Source organism: Pelobates fuscus, chromosome 6, assembly GCF_036172605.1.
Source record: "Pelobates fuscus isolate aPelFus1 chromosome 6, aPelFus1.pri, whole genome shotgun sequence".
Classification (NCBI taxonomy): Eukaryota; Metazoa; Chordata; class Amphibia; order Anura; family Pelobatidae; genus Pelobates; species Pelobates fuscus.
This window is the reverse complement of record NC_086322.1, coordinates 5,341,210-5,358,592: the sequence shown is the minus strand read 5'-3', so window position 1 is coordinate 5,358,592 and position 17,383 is coordinate 5,341,210. Positions and strand designations below refer to the sequence as shown.

The 17,383-nt window shown below is 43.8% G+C and overlaps 1 protein-coding gene across 1 annotated transcript; it reads left to right on the top strand.

The window, feature by feature from the left end:
- Positions 1–2,955: 2,955 nt before the first annotated feature.
- Positions 2,956–11,572, top strand: LOC134615252 (uncharacterized). The gene is made up of 2 exons (XM_063459739.1): positions 2,956–3,504; positions 10,220–11,572. Exons 1-2 carry the CDS (start codon positions 2,956–2,958, stop codon positions 11,570–11,572), a joined length of 1,902 nt encoding a protein of 633 aa, XP_063315809.1.
- Positions 11,573–17,383: the final 5,811 nt, after the last annotated feature.

Below are 17,383 nucleotides of genomic sequence, written 5' to 3'. Positions count from 1 at the left end.
AAAAGATTGGCTCTTAAAGTTAAGTGGGGAGGACTGGGATTGCCTCTCTTAAAAGATTATCAACAAGCTTCTAGCTTGTCACATGCTCTTATTACGCAATCAGAAAACGTTAAACAGCGGTACCAAGGTTGGTATAAAATTGAACACTCTATGAGTCAAGTCTCGAACTGTAACAATGATATGGGTATACTATTCTGGCAAGTCAGAACAAACCGGCCTCCCCCGGTGTGCAAATAGAAAGTAACATCTTGCAAGATATAGTGAAGCAATGGAAAAAATTTAAGATAAATCTAAAAATGCAGAATACGTTGATCCCAGGTCTCTCCTTAAAATAAATCACAGCTAATATAGAGGACCTAGCTTTAAAGAATTGGACTGAAAAGGACATTTCCAAAATAGGAAACTTGATGAGAGAAAATAATATTAAAGACTTCCATACATTAAATAACGAATACAGCTTAGGCTACAACCAGGTTTTTAATTACCTAAGAATAAAAGGGTTTTTGATTTAATATCTAGCCCCAATTTCAGAAAGACTGAAGGTCCTGGGAAAATTCTTTTGTTTTTAATCTAACTAATCCTTGTTTTACTTTTCTTTTCTCATTTATGTATCTAAAAAAAGTTTTGTCCCCCTTTTTTACTGACTGTGCTATTTACTCTTCTGTGTGTGATTTGGAACTCTTATAACTTGCTTAGCCTCTTTCTGCCTAATCTTATAGGTCATTCTGTCTTCCTCACTCTGGGTTTTTTTTACAATTACTGTGGCGGGACCGCTGCCTGTTAGTGATTTGCTGTATGTAATTCCCTGTAAATATCCCCTATATGGTGTGTATTCTTGTGGTTTACCTACAGTTATGTTCACCTCACGAACGGGCGCCACCTTGATATCTAATTTAGAATGTTTGCTTGGAATGTTCACACCTCGTTAGAATGCTCACACCTAGTCAACGAGGTGTGAAAACCACAAACCGCAAGGGAAGCCTCTGCACATAACGACCCTGGATAAAATGAACGCCATTCAGGGGGATCATTCGTGGATTGCTTCCCACCCCGTTTGGCTCCTGAATGTGGACCCCCCAGTGCCCTTGGAGTGTTCACAACGATCAATTAGAACGTTGGCAGCTTGCAACACAAGTGTGAAACCACAAGGGAAAGAATAAATTAACGCTTCACTCGATGGCTGAGCGTTTGTGTCCCTATAGGAGACACATCCCTTTCCGGGTTTCACCCAGGGAACCCGAAAACGGAGATGGTTGCCATTCCGGGGGTCCCTGAGATTACTGAGGACACTCTTTGGGGACAATGGCAGTTTGGTGGGCTTTCCGTGCCTGGGAGCCCAGAAGGCAGGAGTCTTTCCCGCGCTGGGACTCCCAGGTACAGAGGGTCCTAGGAAGAAGATTTCCTGCCACGGGAAGTGGGAATCCCTGTATTTGGGTGGCAGGAACAGGGGATATAGGAACTGGAGTTCCTGTCCCACGCACAGGACCTTAGGACTGGACATTGTCTGTATGAGTTATACACCCCTTGCAAGGGGAATGTATAAAGTCGAGGTTAGCTGGGTTACCCAGGGCCCGCTACAATTATTAAATGCTAACTTTTGTTTTTTACTATTTTGGCCACATCTGCAGAGTACCACAGTGGTTTTAGATTTGCTTGTACTAATAAGCATAATGCAATTTTCTGTTGCCTTCTGCAGTGCAACTTTTAAATAATCCCATATCTCTTGGACTCCATTAAACTACTCCAGTCTGATATTGACTCCATTACACATATTCTAATTTTAGAAAAGTCTATTTTTCTAAAGACTAAAACTTTTGTTTTTGTGTTTTGTGACTCAGTCACTGTTCTTATATTAAACCACACTGACTGATGATCACTGGATCCTAAACTTTCACCTACGGTAAAATCTGATACCAAATCTCCATTTGTTAACACTAAATTTAGTATGGCCTCTTTACGAATTGGCTCCTCAACAACTTGTGTAACGGATCACCTTCCTTTGACGGATGCTCCTACCGCTTCCTGAGGACTCCACGCACTGCAGACAACACCACAACCACCGCAGACTCCACAACCGCCGTAGGTAACTGGAGCCGCGCTGTCTTCCTTCCACCCTGAATGAACCTCCAGCTTTCAGGACCGTGTGGGAAAGACCTCTCCTCCAGGAGAGCGTATCCAGAACAAGCTCCTAAAAGAACTGAGTGATTAAAGCCCAAGGGAGTATGTAGAACATAGCAATCCCCAGTGTGATATAGCAGACAAGGCTACGTATTGAGGGTCAAAAGAACTGAACTCAAGATTTATTCACACACTGTCTTATAAAGGATTCTCCCATGCAAGGGAGGGATTTACAATATACCAATCACACAATGGTTACATCCAACAGATTCCCTCCCCTTAGCCTGAGAGGTAATCCAATTATACATACAGTTTAAAACATACTTTTTAACCAACATTCATAACTCTAAAACCATACATCCAATTCACATAACAATTACATATTCACAATCAATCCATTCAGGGGAACAACATATCAAAAAAATGGCATGAATCAGACCAGGGGTTCAGAAGTTAGTAAAATATCTTTTGGGCCCTGGCTGGCACATGGCTATCTGGCCCAGACCGGTTTTCAGAGTCTTCTATCCTGGAAGTAATTAAATTATCTCCCAGGACAGAGACAAGACTCCATTATGCACATGGTGAGCATAAAGCATTAAAATACTATAAAATACACAAAGTCACATTTTATACATAAAACACAGACATGTCACATATCCCCAGATAGCTGGGATCTGAGCGCACAAAACTACCGAATAGCGAGCCGTGCAACTGAGCAGACGTGTGTGCAGGGAGCTCCTGTGAAACACAGCGAAAATAACCCCAAAAAGCCCCGAAAAACCAGCAACCCAACACTACAACCAGGAAACTAGTGACCCTGAACCCCCCAAAAGAGAGATGGGGCGCAAACATCGCAGATTACAGACCTCTGAGGCCGCCGGGCAGCCCGATATCAGACGGTCATTTGATAGGCCGCAACAGACTACGCAGCCTAAGATGGCATCAGGAAGACCACAAGGCTCCAGTGAGTCGGAAATGTCCCCGGATGAAGAGGGACCTGTAATAACACAAACCTCTAGCGGAGTATACCGAAGGGAGGACTCCGACTCAGATACATCTCCCTCTACCAAGGGAGACATTAAAAGACTCCTGCTCGAGCTCCGCGGGGTCTGGAAGAAGGACCTGGACGGAGTGCGAGGAGAAATTGGCGGCATCGTGTCCCGCCTGGGAGCGGTGGAGACCAGAGGGGTGGAGAAAGACAGCAGCCTTGCAGAAACCAGAACGAAAGTGGCAGACCTCACCCAGCAGCTACAAAGACTCACCCGCGCAGTCACGGCCATGGAGGTCAGACACCGGAGGAAAAATATACGTATAAGAGGGGTGCCGGAGACAGTGGGACCCGAGTCGGTGCTGGAGTTCTCCAACAAGGTGGCCACCATGATGGCGGTAATGGGAGAGGGAGGGCTGTCACCCATAGCCTCAGTATTCTAGATTAGGAAGGCCGCAACAGCCCCAGCAGACGCCTCCAGGGACATTATTGCCATCACACGGGACGCAGCGGTGAAGGCAGCAATGCTGAACAGCTCCCGGAATACACCCACCGTCGCGGTGGAAAATTGCCAAGTGCGGATTTTCGATGACCTACCCTTTACTGTTCTACTGGAGAGACGCAGATTCATGCCCTGGTGGTACCGCGCGGAGAAACAGTACTGACGCTGTCTGCAGAGAAAGACCCAGCGGATTTCTTGCAAAAGCTCCAACTACCACAGTTACCGCCCGCTGCCATCACAACAAGTCAGACGCAGCCAGCAGACAAACGCTCCACTGAGAAGGGAAGAAACACAGAGACAGGTAACATCGGGGGAGGCCACAGTTGGAAGGACTTGCGGGACAGGGCGGAGGCTCAATCGGGACTCAAAACCAGTTTGGGGGTACGTGACTGAACCCAGTTCGAACCTTTTTTATTTTTCTTAATTTTTTTTTTTCTTTCTTTGGGGTGCTCCCCTAATTCTGACCTTCCAGTGGTTACCCCTGGGGCCATACCAGTTACCTGGGCCCTGCAGAGAGGCACCAGTGCCCCGCATGAACTGACAACCTGTTCCGCAGAGAAGTTAGCCACTACCCCATAAGAGTTGCTCACGAGCCCTGCAATGCACACATGGACACACCACCCGAAATGCGAACGCACACCATTGAAGTGCATATTTTGTTTTGACTCCACAAGAGACACTATTATGTGTTACCAAAGTATTTAATTCATCTCCACTAGAGTTGTCTGAAGGTTCTCTCAGTGTGTTCACTCTAACTCCATCGGAGTCGCTAATATGTATTATAGATGTGTTGTTTTCACCATGTTTAAGCCGCTAATGCCCGATACCACCGGGCATAATCCAAACCTATACGAGACACTAATATGACCTTACCAATATATTAGTATATATTCTACCCCCACATGAGTCGGTAGAGGGCATTATTAATGTGCCTTTCCTCTGACCCCATATGAGCTACCATAGTGATATATTATATTGTTACTCCCTAAACCCACATGAGCGATCAATAAGTCTTAACACCCTGTGGGCAGCTAACGAGACATTCTGCAAGGACTGTCCCCTGCCCGCAAGTGGCATTATTGTAAACTTTAAGTCAGTTGGGGCAACTGGCCCGCAAAACTAATTCGTAATGCTTCACCCCTCGAAAGCAGCGGGCGTTCAGGCCTGCACGGCATACCTTAAGCCCGCTGGAGCCACTAGCATTATACCCTCGGGCTTCTAGGGTGCTACACCATACTGAAAACTGTCGGTCCTTATGGTCGAACAGCGCGAGATACTGGCTCGCGAATTTACTACATTTCTCTTTGGCTCCCTACCAGAGCTGCCAACGTGATCTACCAAGATGAATACACATACACTGTTACTTTAGGTTATGTTTACCTTTTATCCTTTTGTAATGAACGAATGTATATTTTCTTTTTGGCTCAATACCAGAACTGCCAATGTGAACTACCAAGTTGAATACTAGCACACTATTACTTTATGTTATGCTTAACTTTTATCCTTTTGTATGGAACAAATGCGTGCTACCACTTAAACCAGTGGTAAATTTACCACAACAAAAATAAAGAATAAAAAAAAAAAAAAAACTACTGAATAGCGCTCAGATCCTATTCACACAGTTCAATTGCCATGGAGCCGAAGTCTTTAACTACACGAATGAGCTCCATGGCATAGCTATCTGGGTAAACACATTCAAATAAAGTCGGGTCCATAGTCCAAAGTCAAGAGGCGGGCAAGCAGCCCCCTCCAAGGACACGTGGTAAGGTCGGTTTCGCCACAACTTGTTTTAGAGACAATCCCTGTAGGGAGTTTAGAATATGTGTGCTCCTGGCACAATCAGTTATTTTGGTTTTCCAGTTTACATCAGGAAGATTAAAGTCACCCATGGTGATAACTTCCCCCTTCATTGTCATTTTAGCTATTTCCTCAACTAGTAGATTATCTAACTCTTCTATTTGTCCTGGGGGCCTCTAAATCATACCTACACGAGTTACTGTGTGATTACCAAATTCTAATGTAACCCAAATAGACTACATGTGTGGTGGAACCAGCCTCGCCACTGGGCATTGGAGAAGACTGATTGCCAGCCTCCTGCCCTGTGACTATGGACCCTCTCATCAGCCCATGGCATCTTGCAGCCGCTTAGTAGATAACTCCCTAATTCCCACGGTATCAGGGAGCTATCTACTAAAAGGCTGAAAGACCTAAACTGGTCTTTCAGCCAAATTTACTAATACTAAGTAAAGATTACTTAGTATTAGTAAATAATATGCCCCTACTTACTATACCGCTGCTCACTGTAAAAAAAACAAAAACCTAATAAACCCCCCGCGCGGGGGTTAAAGATGGGGTGGACCTACTGTCCTCCCCCCTGGCCCCCACCCTTCCGCGCGGTGGGTGGGAGCCCTAATAAAACAATAAGGGGGGGACCTACTGTCCTCCCCCCCTGGCCCCCACCCCTGCGCGGTGGGTGGGGGCCCTAATAAAACAATAAGGGGGGGGACCTACTGGGGACCTACAAGCCCCTAGTCACCCCCCCACCCAAAACATTCTATCCCCTACATACCCCCCTCACTCTAAAAATAGTGAGGGGGGAATAAAATAACTAACCTGTAAAAAAAAAAATTAAACTTACCATTTGACGTCTTCATTTTTCTAAATTCTTCTTTCTTCAGCCCCCAAAAAGGCCAAATAAAAATCCATCATACCCGTCGCAAAAAAAAATTAATCCATGTTCACCCATGGAGGGCACGCCGCGTACTGAGCTCCGCAGGGCGGGTCAAGGCTTAGGCTTATTAGGCTTAGAACACTCTGATTGGTTGGTTTAAGCCAATCAGAGTGCTCTGTGTCATTTTACACAGCGTGTGGGAAAATTCAAAAGAACTTTCCCACGCTGTGTAAAATGACACAGAGCACTGGGATTGGATGGTTTTCAAGCCATCCAATCACAGTGCTCTGTGTCATTTTACAAGCGTGGGAAAATTCCAAAGAACTTTCCCACGCGTGTAAAATGACACAGAGCACTGTGATTGGATGGCTTGAAATCCATCTAATCACAGTACTCTGTGTCATTTTACACAGTGTGGGGAAATTCCAAAGAACTTTCCCACGCTGTGTAAAATGACACAGAGCACTCTGATTGGGTGGCTTTCAAGCCATCCAATCACAGTGCTCTGTGTCATTTTACAAGCGTGGGAAAATTCCAAAGAACTTTCCCCACGCTTGTAAAATGACACAGAGCACTGTGATTGGATGGCTTGAAATCCATCCAATCACAGTGCACTGTGTCATTTTACACAGCGTGGGAAAATTCCAAAGAACTTTCCCACGCTGTGTAAAATGAAACAGAGCACTCTGATCGGCTTAAACCAACCAATCAGAGTGTTATAAGCCTAATTGCAGGGCGGGGCAAGGCTTTATAAGTTTCTTTTATTAGGGCCTCAGATGGGAGCTCAGTACGCGGCGTGCCCTCCATGGGTGAACATGGATGAATTTTTTTTTGCGCGCGTTTTTTTTTTCTTTTTTAAAGTGTGACGGGTATGATGGATTTGATTTGACCTTTTTGGGGGCTGAAGAAAGAAGAATTTAGAAAAAAGAAGACGTCAAATGGTAAGTTTAATTTTTTTTTTTTACAGGTTAGTTATTTTATTCCCCCCTCACTATTTTTAGGGTGAGGGGGGTAGGTAGGGGATAGAATGTTTTGGGTGGGGGGGGGTGACTAGGGGCTTGGGACCCCTAGTCACCTTTATGGGGGTGGGGGCTTAATTTAGGGCCCCCACCCACCGCGCAGGGGTGGGGGGCAGGGGGGAGGACAGTAGGTCCCCCCCTTATTGTTTTATTAGGGCCCCCACCCACCGCACAGGGGTGGGGGCCGTGGGGGAGGACAGTAGGTCCCCCCCCTTATTGTTTTATTAGGGCCCCCACCCAGCGCTCAGGGGTGGGGGCCGGGGGGGAGGACAGTAGGTCCCCCCCTTATTGTTTTATTAGGGCCCCCACCCACCGCGCAGGGGTGGGAGCCAGGGGGGAGGACAGTAGGTCCCCCCCCCCCCCCCCCCCCTTATTACCATTTTTTTTTTTACAGTGAGCAGCCATAGGCTGCTCACTGTTTAGTGGACATGCCCCTACTCGTGGTATAGCGAGTAGGGGCATTGGGGAGATTTTAATCTCCCTTGTGCTATTATGGGGGTCATATTGACCCCCATAGAGTGAGGGGGAGGACCTGGGGGGCTTATGAAGTGGTGGGGAGCACAGCTCCCTGCCGCTTCTGTCTTTACATATTACAAGGAGGGAGCTGCACGCCGGTAGCTCCCTCCTTGTAACAAACTGAACGAACAAACGAACACTGATACACAGTGTTAGTTTGTTCGTCTGACATTTCTATTCATTCATTCGTCTGTCTGATGAATGAATGAATAGGTGAAACTCCCGTTCGCATGTCCAGGTGTTTCACTGTCTGTGTAGTGTGGGCAGATGATGTGTCCCACAGGGACTTCACCTACCCACACAAAGATGGCGGCGCCCTGAATATAGATCGGGGCAGAAAATAAAGAATAAAAAATAGGTCATGTGGGGGGCTTAGGGGCATTTGGGGGTGACTAGGGGGTCAATTGGATGTAGTGGAGGCGGGAGGGGGGTAAAAAAAAAACGGGGATTCGGCATGACAGTGCCGCTTTAAGGATAGAGTACAACGAGTTGTCATTAATGATGACATTTCAAGCTGGACAAAAGTGGTAAGTATTGTCCCTCCAGGTTCTGGAACTGCTTCTATTTAACATATTTATAAATGATCTTAAAATAAGCCATGTTTTAGTGTTTGCAGATTACACAAAACTTTGTAAAGTAATAAAATGTGAGCAAGATATTGCTTGGCTGCAGAGGGATTTAGATAGATTGGGGGACTGGGCACTAAAATGGCAGATGAAATTTAATGTAGAGAAATGCAAAGTTATGCACTTTGGGGTAAAGAATGCTCAACCAACTTAGAATTAGGGATAACAACACATGAGAAGGATTTGGGAATTGTTATAGAAAACAAATCAGGCAGCAAAATGCAATGTCAAGCTGCAGTTGCAAAGGCCAGTAAGGTTTTGTCATGTATAAATAAGGGCATAAATTCTCGGGATGAAAATATAATTTTGCCTCTTTATAAATCACTGGTAAGTCCACACCTTTAATATGCTGTGCAATTTTGGGCACCTGTTCTAAAGAAGGATATTATGGCAATAGAAGAAGTGCAGAGATGGGCTACAAAATTGCTAAAAGGAATGGAGCATTGTAGTTATGAAGAAAGGTTAGAAAATGTAAATCTTTAGTTTGGAAAAATGGTGCCTCAGATAGGATATGATAACATTATACAAGTATAATCGGGGCTAGTACAAACCATTATCTGGAAATCCATTCATAAACAGGACTATACATGGGACACAAGGTCACACATTTAGACTGGAAGAAAAGAGATTTAGTCTAACTAAAAAATATTTTTTTACCGTAAGGTAACAATGATGTGGAATTTTCTGCTTGAAGAGGTGGTTTTATCAGAGTCTGTTCTGATGTTTAAATAGCAATTAGATAAATACTTGCAAAAACATAACAAATAGGTAGTTGTAACCAGACAAGTTGGATACATGGGAACAGAGGGGTTGAGGGGTTGAGGGCCCTTCTCAATGAGCTTACATGCTAGAGGGAGTGGGGTAAAGTGACACAAAAGGTAAGGATAGTATTAGACTAATGACAGTTTACCAAGGGAGACAGTACAGATAGAGAACAGTAGGGGACCAAGGACTGAACCTTGGGGGACACCAACAAAGAGGAGTTGGGGAGAAGAAGCAGAGCTAAAGAAAGAAACACTGAAAGAGTGCTGGGAGAGGTAGGAGGAGCACCAGGAGAGAGCCATATCTTGTAGACTGATATTGCGGAGGATGAGAAGAAGCTGTTGATTATCAACAGTGTCAAAAGCCATAGAAGGGTAAAGGAGAATTAGGTAAGAGTAGTGACCATGAGAAAGAGAAGAAGACAGAGTACAGATGAGATGCAAGGGAATTGGATCTAGGGAGCAGGTGGTGGGGCAGGAGGACTGGAGCAGAGCAGAAACCTCTTCCGTAAACGATACATCACATTGTGATTCCAAATCATTGAATTTATTCAGAGTGTTATATAAACCTAAAGCTATAAACTCCACACCTGCTGTATTAACCCTACGCCTGCTGTCAGCACAGTTTTAAAATGATATCAGTACAATATTAGAGCTTACATAATTAGAGCTTACATCACATTGATAAATAGGAATTCAGTTTCACAGCTGTATATATTTTTATTGTTTGTCATCATTATTTATTTGTAGATCTCATTTTCTGATCATAGCAGATCATAACATTTAATAGACTGAATGTCCAATTTCTTTTGAATCCACAAACAGCAATGTGATCTATTTGTAGTAGTATTTCACACAAAGCTAAACAAGCAATATTTTTCTTTCTACTAACAACATTTTCCTTTTTTTCAGCAATTAATTGAGCAAAGTGAGAAACTCCAGAAATATGAGATCATTTTTTTACATCAACGTAGTCTTTTCCATTGTATTGATTTTATATTATTCCCAACAATCAAAGGAATGGAAGCTTGTAAGCAGAAAACTATATGAGTCCAAAATTGTGCACAGCACTATAACTTCTCTGGGTGATAACCTACAAGAGGAGGAGAAGCCTGGAAGTAGATTACTAAATGTTCCCAAAATTGCGCACAGCACTATAACTTCTCTGGGTGATAACCTACAAGAGGAGGAGAAGCCTGGAAGTAGATTACTATATGTTCCCAATATTGTAAACAGCACTATAACTGCTTTGAGTGATAACCAGACTTTTATCCTGGCTCCGTACTATGACCCCCGAGGACCCACACTTAGTATCCGGGTGCTTGCCATTATACATCATTCAGTGAGAGAGCTTTACTGTTGGTTCCACTGTATCCATAGCTCCTCCGTGACAGTCAGAGCTCAGATAGACCTTCACAGAGACAGGTTTGGATATCCATATGGGACGGCTGACCTGTTATGTACAGAGCCTCCAAAATGTACCTATCATTACATATCTGTCCATTGGTCCAATGCCACAAACATAACTCAGCTGCCGTTGTTTGAAGTCAGAAACCGTCCTCCTCATACTCTGTCTGTCAATTTCACTGTCTGCATTTCCACCATGTACGGAGATTTTAATAATGTTCTACAGACTATCCAGAGCATTGAAATGTATAAACTGCTTGGAGCTGGAAGAGTTACTCTCTATGTCAACAAGTGTCATGAGAATGTGGACAAAGTCTTACAATATTACGTGGAAGAGGGAATTCTAGAGGTCGTTCCTTGGCCAATAGACAAATTCCTACGAACATCTAGAGAATGGCATTATAACTTGAATTCCACAAATCAGATTGGTTACTATGGACAAACAGCCACTTTAAATGACTGTCTGTACAGGAATATGTATAGAAGTAAGTTTGTCTTCCTTAATGACATTGATGAAATCATTCTTCCGATGAAACACCGTGACTGGAAGTCTTTAATGCAGAGTCTACAAAAGCAATATCCAGAGAGCAGCGTCTTCCGTATAGAAAATTATTTCTTTCCAAAACATGGAAATGGATATGAATTAAATAAGTGGAAAGATATACCTGGTATTAATATTCTTCTTCACACTTTTAGGGAACAAGCAAGTAAAAAAATGGTGGATGCCCGTAAACTAATAGTAGACCCCATCAAGGTATATCAAACATCGATCCATAATGTTATAAAGAATAACGGAAAGGCAACAAACATCTCAAATAAAACTGCTATTGTCTTTCATGCAAGGAAAACTGGACCAAGGTTCGGCCAGGAGTTTCTTAAAAAAGACAGGACCATGAAGAGATACAGTGAGTCCTTAATAAGAAACGTTGACAAAGTGATTCACCAGGTTTTCTCACATCATTAACATTACTAACGTATGAGAAGTGTATCTGAAAACAAATGTTGCATCTTTATAAAGATCATAAGTACATCTCTGATTCAGCAATTCTTTTACCAGAGTGATCTGAATATGGAGATGTTCTACATCATGCTCCCACCAGCCATTCTTAATGCTCGTATCTGACTAAGCACAATATGGCATCATTCTCCCCACCAACACTTCAAGTATTTGCTACAGCTGCTTCCAGATTCATCCCATCGTATGACTCTCAACTAACCAGTCCAGTGGTCTCAATCATAATATTGCACAAAGTAGATGGTGGGAACCGCACTCAATCCCAACAGCCAAGGGTGCTCCGGATCAGGACCAGCAATCCCAGAATTATACACGAAAGAAGAAAGGACCACAGGCACTCCAAATTGAAACCATATGCAGATTTATTAGGAAAAAATGCAACGCCAAGCAACGTTTCGACCAACAAAGGTATTTTTCAAGCATTTTTTCCTAATAAATCTGCATACGGTTTCAATTTGGAGTGCCTGTGGTCCTTTCTTCTTTCAATCATAATATTGTGTCAAGCATTACAGACAATTTATTAAATATATACACTGAAGAATATTCAGAGATGTGATATCACGTGTGATATCAATTAAATAATTATTTCATTCAGAGTGTAGAAGGGAATACGTGTGATATCAATTAATATACGTGTGATACGTGTGATATCAATTAAATATTTATTTCATTCAGAGTGTAGAAGGGAATAGAAGAAAACATAGAAATATTTCAAAATAAAAATATGTTGATACTTTTCCATATCAAGAAGGATACCATATAAGAATTTCATTACCTTTAGGACATCTTCTGCTGCTGTGGACTTACTGAAACATGAATGTACACTCTGGGAAGAGGGTGTCAGGGGTCGTTATAGCATATACGTTTTCATTACACCTGCACCATACCAGATGGTAAAATATTATTTTGATTTTATTCTTTAATAAATATACCAACATTTTAAGACACATACGCCATTTTAATTTTACCACTGGTATATATTACTATTATAGTACTGCTTTAAAATACACTTAAAATATATTATTGGATGATAGTTTTCCATTGTATTCCCCCCTTGTTTTTTTGGTTATAATTATTTTCTCTTTTGTATAGTTATTGAAAAATGTATTAATAAAAACTATTTCAAAGAATTCCATGTGCGTAGGTAGAGGGTAACTGTGTATAGTCAAAAACCTAACCCTTTGATAAACTCAACCTTGCTTCAATGAAACATTTGTATCTTGTAATAACGTTTTTATTGGACTAACAACATTTTTTAATGACAAGCTTTCGGGAGAACCTCCCTTTCTCATTTCTGAGTAACACGACACATAGAAATCAAAGTTGAGTTGTGATCCAGGGGTTAAAGCGGCATGAGTGCAGATAAGACAGATGTGATAGAACATAGACACCATTCTTGCAGATGGTCGTAAATATCTTGTGTGAAGATCACAGAATAAGGGGGAGAGACAAAAAAAACCAAGGTGCTACAAGGGGAGAGTATTAATATAAAGAATGCCAGAATTCCCACCCAAGAGTTACAGGATATGCATGAAGGCCTATATCCAGCATACACAGACACACATACACACTCATGTACATATACACAAGTATACACAAGAACATACACACTATACACAAGTACATAAAATATACATATAAATACAACCAAATGTCCAAGTATATGTACATGCATCCCATTGTACAGCGCTACGGAATTTGTTGGCGCTATATAAATAATAATAATATAATAATAATAATAATAATAATATAATAATAATAATAATAATAATGCATACCTTCACATACATCCACACACAAGCACCGACACATGTACCTAAACATATACCAATGTGCCTACACATACATAAACCCATATATGTATATGTACACATACACCTATTCACATATACATACATGTATGCATGTATATATACACGTTATAAATACACACAAATACATACATGTATACACATACACATAAATACATGAACACATATACATACACACACACAGACGCATATACATACATGCACATGAACTCATATACACAAATATAAATGCACAGTCACATGTATAAGCATACAAGCAAAAGAGGGTGTGAAAGCATAGGTTTCTTATACAGTCCTTTGTAAAGTTTACTACAAGTCAGGTGTCTGTTGTTTTCAGGGCTGGACTGGGAAGAAAATTCGGACCGGGCATTTTTTAATTACAGCGGCCCACTAAAAAGGGGGCGGGCCAGTGTTTTGTCATCACCAATGACAAGCACGCCCCATCACAAAGTAAACATGTTGGTTCAATGCTCTTCCAGGGTAGACCATGCGCAGAGCTCTGCTGAAGAGCTCTGGCATGAGAAAAAGACCCTGTATTTGTTCTGCACAGCGCAAGCAAATTCAATAACATGCTTGCACTGTGTTTGCTTGAAATTTGTCTCTGGTGTCTCAATAGTTGGGATACCAGGAGACAAAAATGCTAGCAAAAGCATATTGTGCAGTGTGTGTGAGGGTGCTGTGTGTGTGTGTAAGGGGTGTAGTGTGTGTGCAAAAGGGGTGCAGTGTGAGTGTGTGTGTAAGGGGTGTAGTGTGTGTGTAAGTGGTGTAGTTTGTGTGCAAGAGGGGTGCAGTGTGTGTGTGTGTAAGCGGTGTAGTGTGTGTGTAAGGGGTGTAGTTTGTGTCCAAGAGGGGTGCAGTGTGTGTGTGTGTAAGGGGTGTAGTGTGTGTGCAAGAGGGTGCAGTGTGTGTGTGTGTGTGAGTGATGGGTGCTGTGTTTGCGTGAGGGTGCTATGTGGGTAAGGGTGCTGTGTGTGTGTGTGTGTGTGCTGTGTGTGAGTGGGTGCTGTTTGCGTGAGGGTGCTATGTGCGTGTGATGAAGCTGTGTGTGTCAGGGGTTCAGTGTGTGTGTGTGTGTGTGTGTGTGAGGGTGCTGTGAGTGTCAGGGGTGCAGTGTGTGTGAGTGAGGGTGCTGTGTGTGTCAGGGGTGCAGTGTGTGTGTGTGTGAGGGTGCTGTGAGTGTCAGGGGTACAGTGTGTGTGTGTATGTGTATGTGTGTGCTAGTGAGGGTGCTGTGAGTGTCAGGGGTGCAGTGTGTGTGTGTTGTGAGCGTCAGGGGTGCAGTGTGTGTGTGCAGTGCATGTCAGGGGTGCAGTGTGTGTGAGGGTGCTGTAAGTGTTAGGGGTGCAGTGTGTGTGCTGTGAGTGTCGGGGGTGCAGTGTGTGTGTGTGTGTAAGTGAGGGTGCTGTGAGTGTCAGGGGTGCAGTGTGTGTGTGTGAGTGAGGGTGCTGTGAGTGTCAGGGGTGCAGTGTGTGTGTGAGTGAGGGTGCTGTGAGTGTTAGGGGAGCAGTGTGTGTGTGTGTGTTTGTGTGTGTGTGCTGTTAGGGGTGCAGTGTGTGTGTGCTGTGAGTGTTAGGGGTGCAGTGTGTGTGTGTGTGTGCTGTGAGTGTCAGGGGTGCAGTGTGTGTGTGTGCTGTGAGTGTTAGGGGTGCAGTGTGTGTGTGTGTGTGTGTGTGTGTGTTGTGAGTGCCAGGGATGCAGTGTGTGTGTGTGTGCTGTGAGTGTTAGGGGTGCAGTGTGTGTGTGTGTGTGTGTGCTGTGAGTGTCAGGGGTGCAGTGTGTGTGCTGTGAGTGTTAGGGGTGCAGTGTGTGTGAGTGTGAGTGCTGTGAGTGTTAGGGGTGCAGTGTGTGTGAGTGTTAGGGGTGCAGTGTGTGAGTGTGTGTGCTGTGAGTGTTAGGGGTGTCTGTAAAGCTGAAAGATATTTGTACTTGTTTGCAGGGACTAGTTACACCCATGGCAAATGAGCAGACTGCAAAATGCCAATTCTGTATATTGTATGCTGGCAACAGTTACAACAATCTTCTCTGTTGCATGCATCACACCTGCAAGAGGAAGCTTTCTCACACCTCCCTCTTCCCTCCATTACCTTTATATTTATTTTTTATTTTATAAATATAATTAGATATTTCCTTCCTCACTTCACCAGCTCAGAGTGCACATGCTCTCTGAGCCGACAAAATGGTCCAACCACAGGCTTCCCTATGAGCGCGCAAGGCTATATCCCCCCCTCCCTGCTTACCTTATGCCTGGGAAGGGGGAGCCTGCTGCTGGCTTCCATCCCTGGTGGTCTTAGTGGTGAGTGAACTCTAGCCTGTGAGGCTAGAGTTCACTCTCTCGAGACCCGGAGCGTTGCCATGGCAACGGTCCGAATCTCGCGAGAGGAAGCCGGTGGAGCTGTAAGTAGGAGCTCCGCCGGGTCCTCTCCTGGCTCCCTCACTCTCTCCCCAGCCGGCGGCCGCAGTATACTGTATGTGGGCCGGTGAGGGAGATCTTTGATCTCCCCACCGGCCCGCCATGGACTACAGCAGGGCCGGCGCTCGGATAGAGCTGGCCCTGCAAAGACCGGCAGGGGAGATCCTGTGATCTCCCTGCCGGCCTCGGCCCCTGGCCACCGCGGCCCACCGGGCATTTGCCCGGTGTGCCTGATGGCCAGTCCGGGCCTGGTTGTTTTCATGCTTCCTATGTATGCAGAGTGTGTACCATGTTTAATAGCAGAGGTTTGGAAATCCTAGCAGCTGATTGGACAATAAAGGATAATCAGGCTGCTGGGTTGACCAGTCACAGAGCAAACCCCGATTCCATTAGCATTTTATGTGAAGCGAGCAGTGCTCCAATTGGTGCGATATGTGATGTCATATCATACCCTGCAATGCTGGAACATATAATCTCAGGTTATTAATGTCTGCAATAAGTTTGGGTTCTGTTCACATGCTGTATTCTTCGTCTGTCTGTCTCGATCTCCCAGCAGGGTATAATCCGCATTAGGTCTCCTTCACCGGCTGATGTCAGGGGAGTAGGAGTGGAGGCAGAGCCTGAACCAGCACCGAGAAACATTGCTTCTGGAAGTTACAGAAGGCGACTTTAACCCCTTCAGCACCACGAGAGGGGGAGGGGAGTGGGAAGGGGAGTGGGAAGGGGAAAGAGGCGCGCTATAGAAAGTTATAGTGCCAGGAAAAGAACTGTGTCTTTCTGGTACTATATCACCCATAAAGAGACACAACAATTTAACTTTAGGAGCAATGTACAATGCTGCCAATAAATAATAAATGTGAGTGGATATGTTATGGTATATATGTGTTTATTTGTGTGATGATAATTTGCACTAGATGGAGCAATTATATATTTATTTACGAGTGTTTGATTGAGAGGAACCACGTTGAGAAGAACATAAAGCCTCACCAAGAAGTGGTACCACCTGTAAATGGGTCCAAAGCTCCCATACATGTGAGTATGGATAATAAACCCCGGTACAAAGAGATTTACATGACAATATTACACTATATTTCTATCATGTTCTCTTTCCTTTACATTTACACCTGGAGAAAATATTTAAAGAGACACCCCGAACTCCTAAAGCACATTATCTTGCTGAAAAACGTTATGTGTAAAGAGTATGTTTTCTTTATTTCATTTTGGAAAAAGTGCATATTTCAATAGACATTGACACTTTTATCAGTTATACTTGTTACACCCCCTTGGCTGTCAATCAGACATAGGTCCTGTTACTTCCTGGTTTGGTTAGCTCAGTAGAGTTAAACTAAAGAGGCAGCAATTGCCCAGAGCACCTGCCTTGCAAAGACTTCACTTTGAGCTGCATTGGGAAGCCTGTGATTGGACAGCCACAGAAAGTCTGGGCGGGGTTAGAATGGGAGGGCTTACAAAGGCTGCAGACAGGAGAACTACCGTTTTTGCAAGCTGTTTTTAGATATAACTATAAAAACTTTAGATATA

What these genes read in the sequence shown, in the direction of transcription:
- LOC134615252 (XM_063459739.1), top strand. Translation starts at nt 2,956, where the DNA reads ATGGGGCGCAAACATCGCAGATTACAGACCTCTGAGGCCGCCGGGCAG. An exon ending in AGGTGGCCACCATGATGGCG is followed by an intron (nt 3,505 to 10,219) that starts GTAATGGGAGAG and finishes CAACAATCAAAG; the next exon opens with GAATGGAAGCTTGTAAGCAG.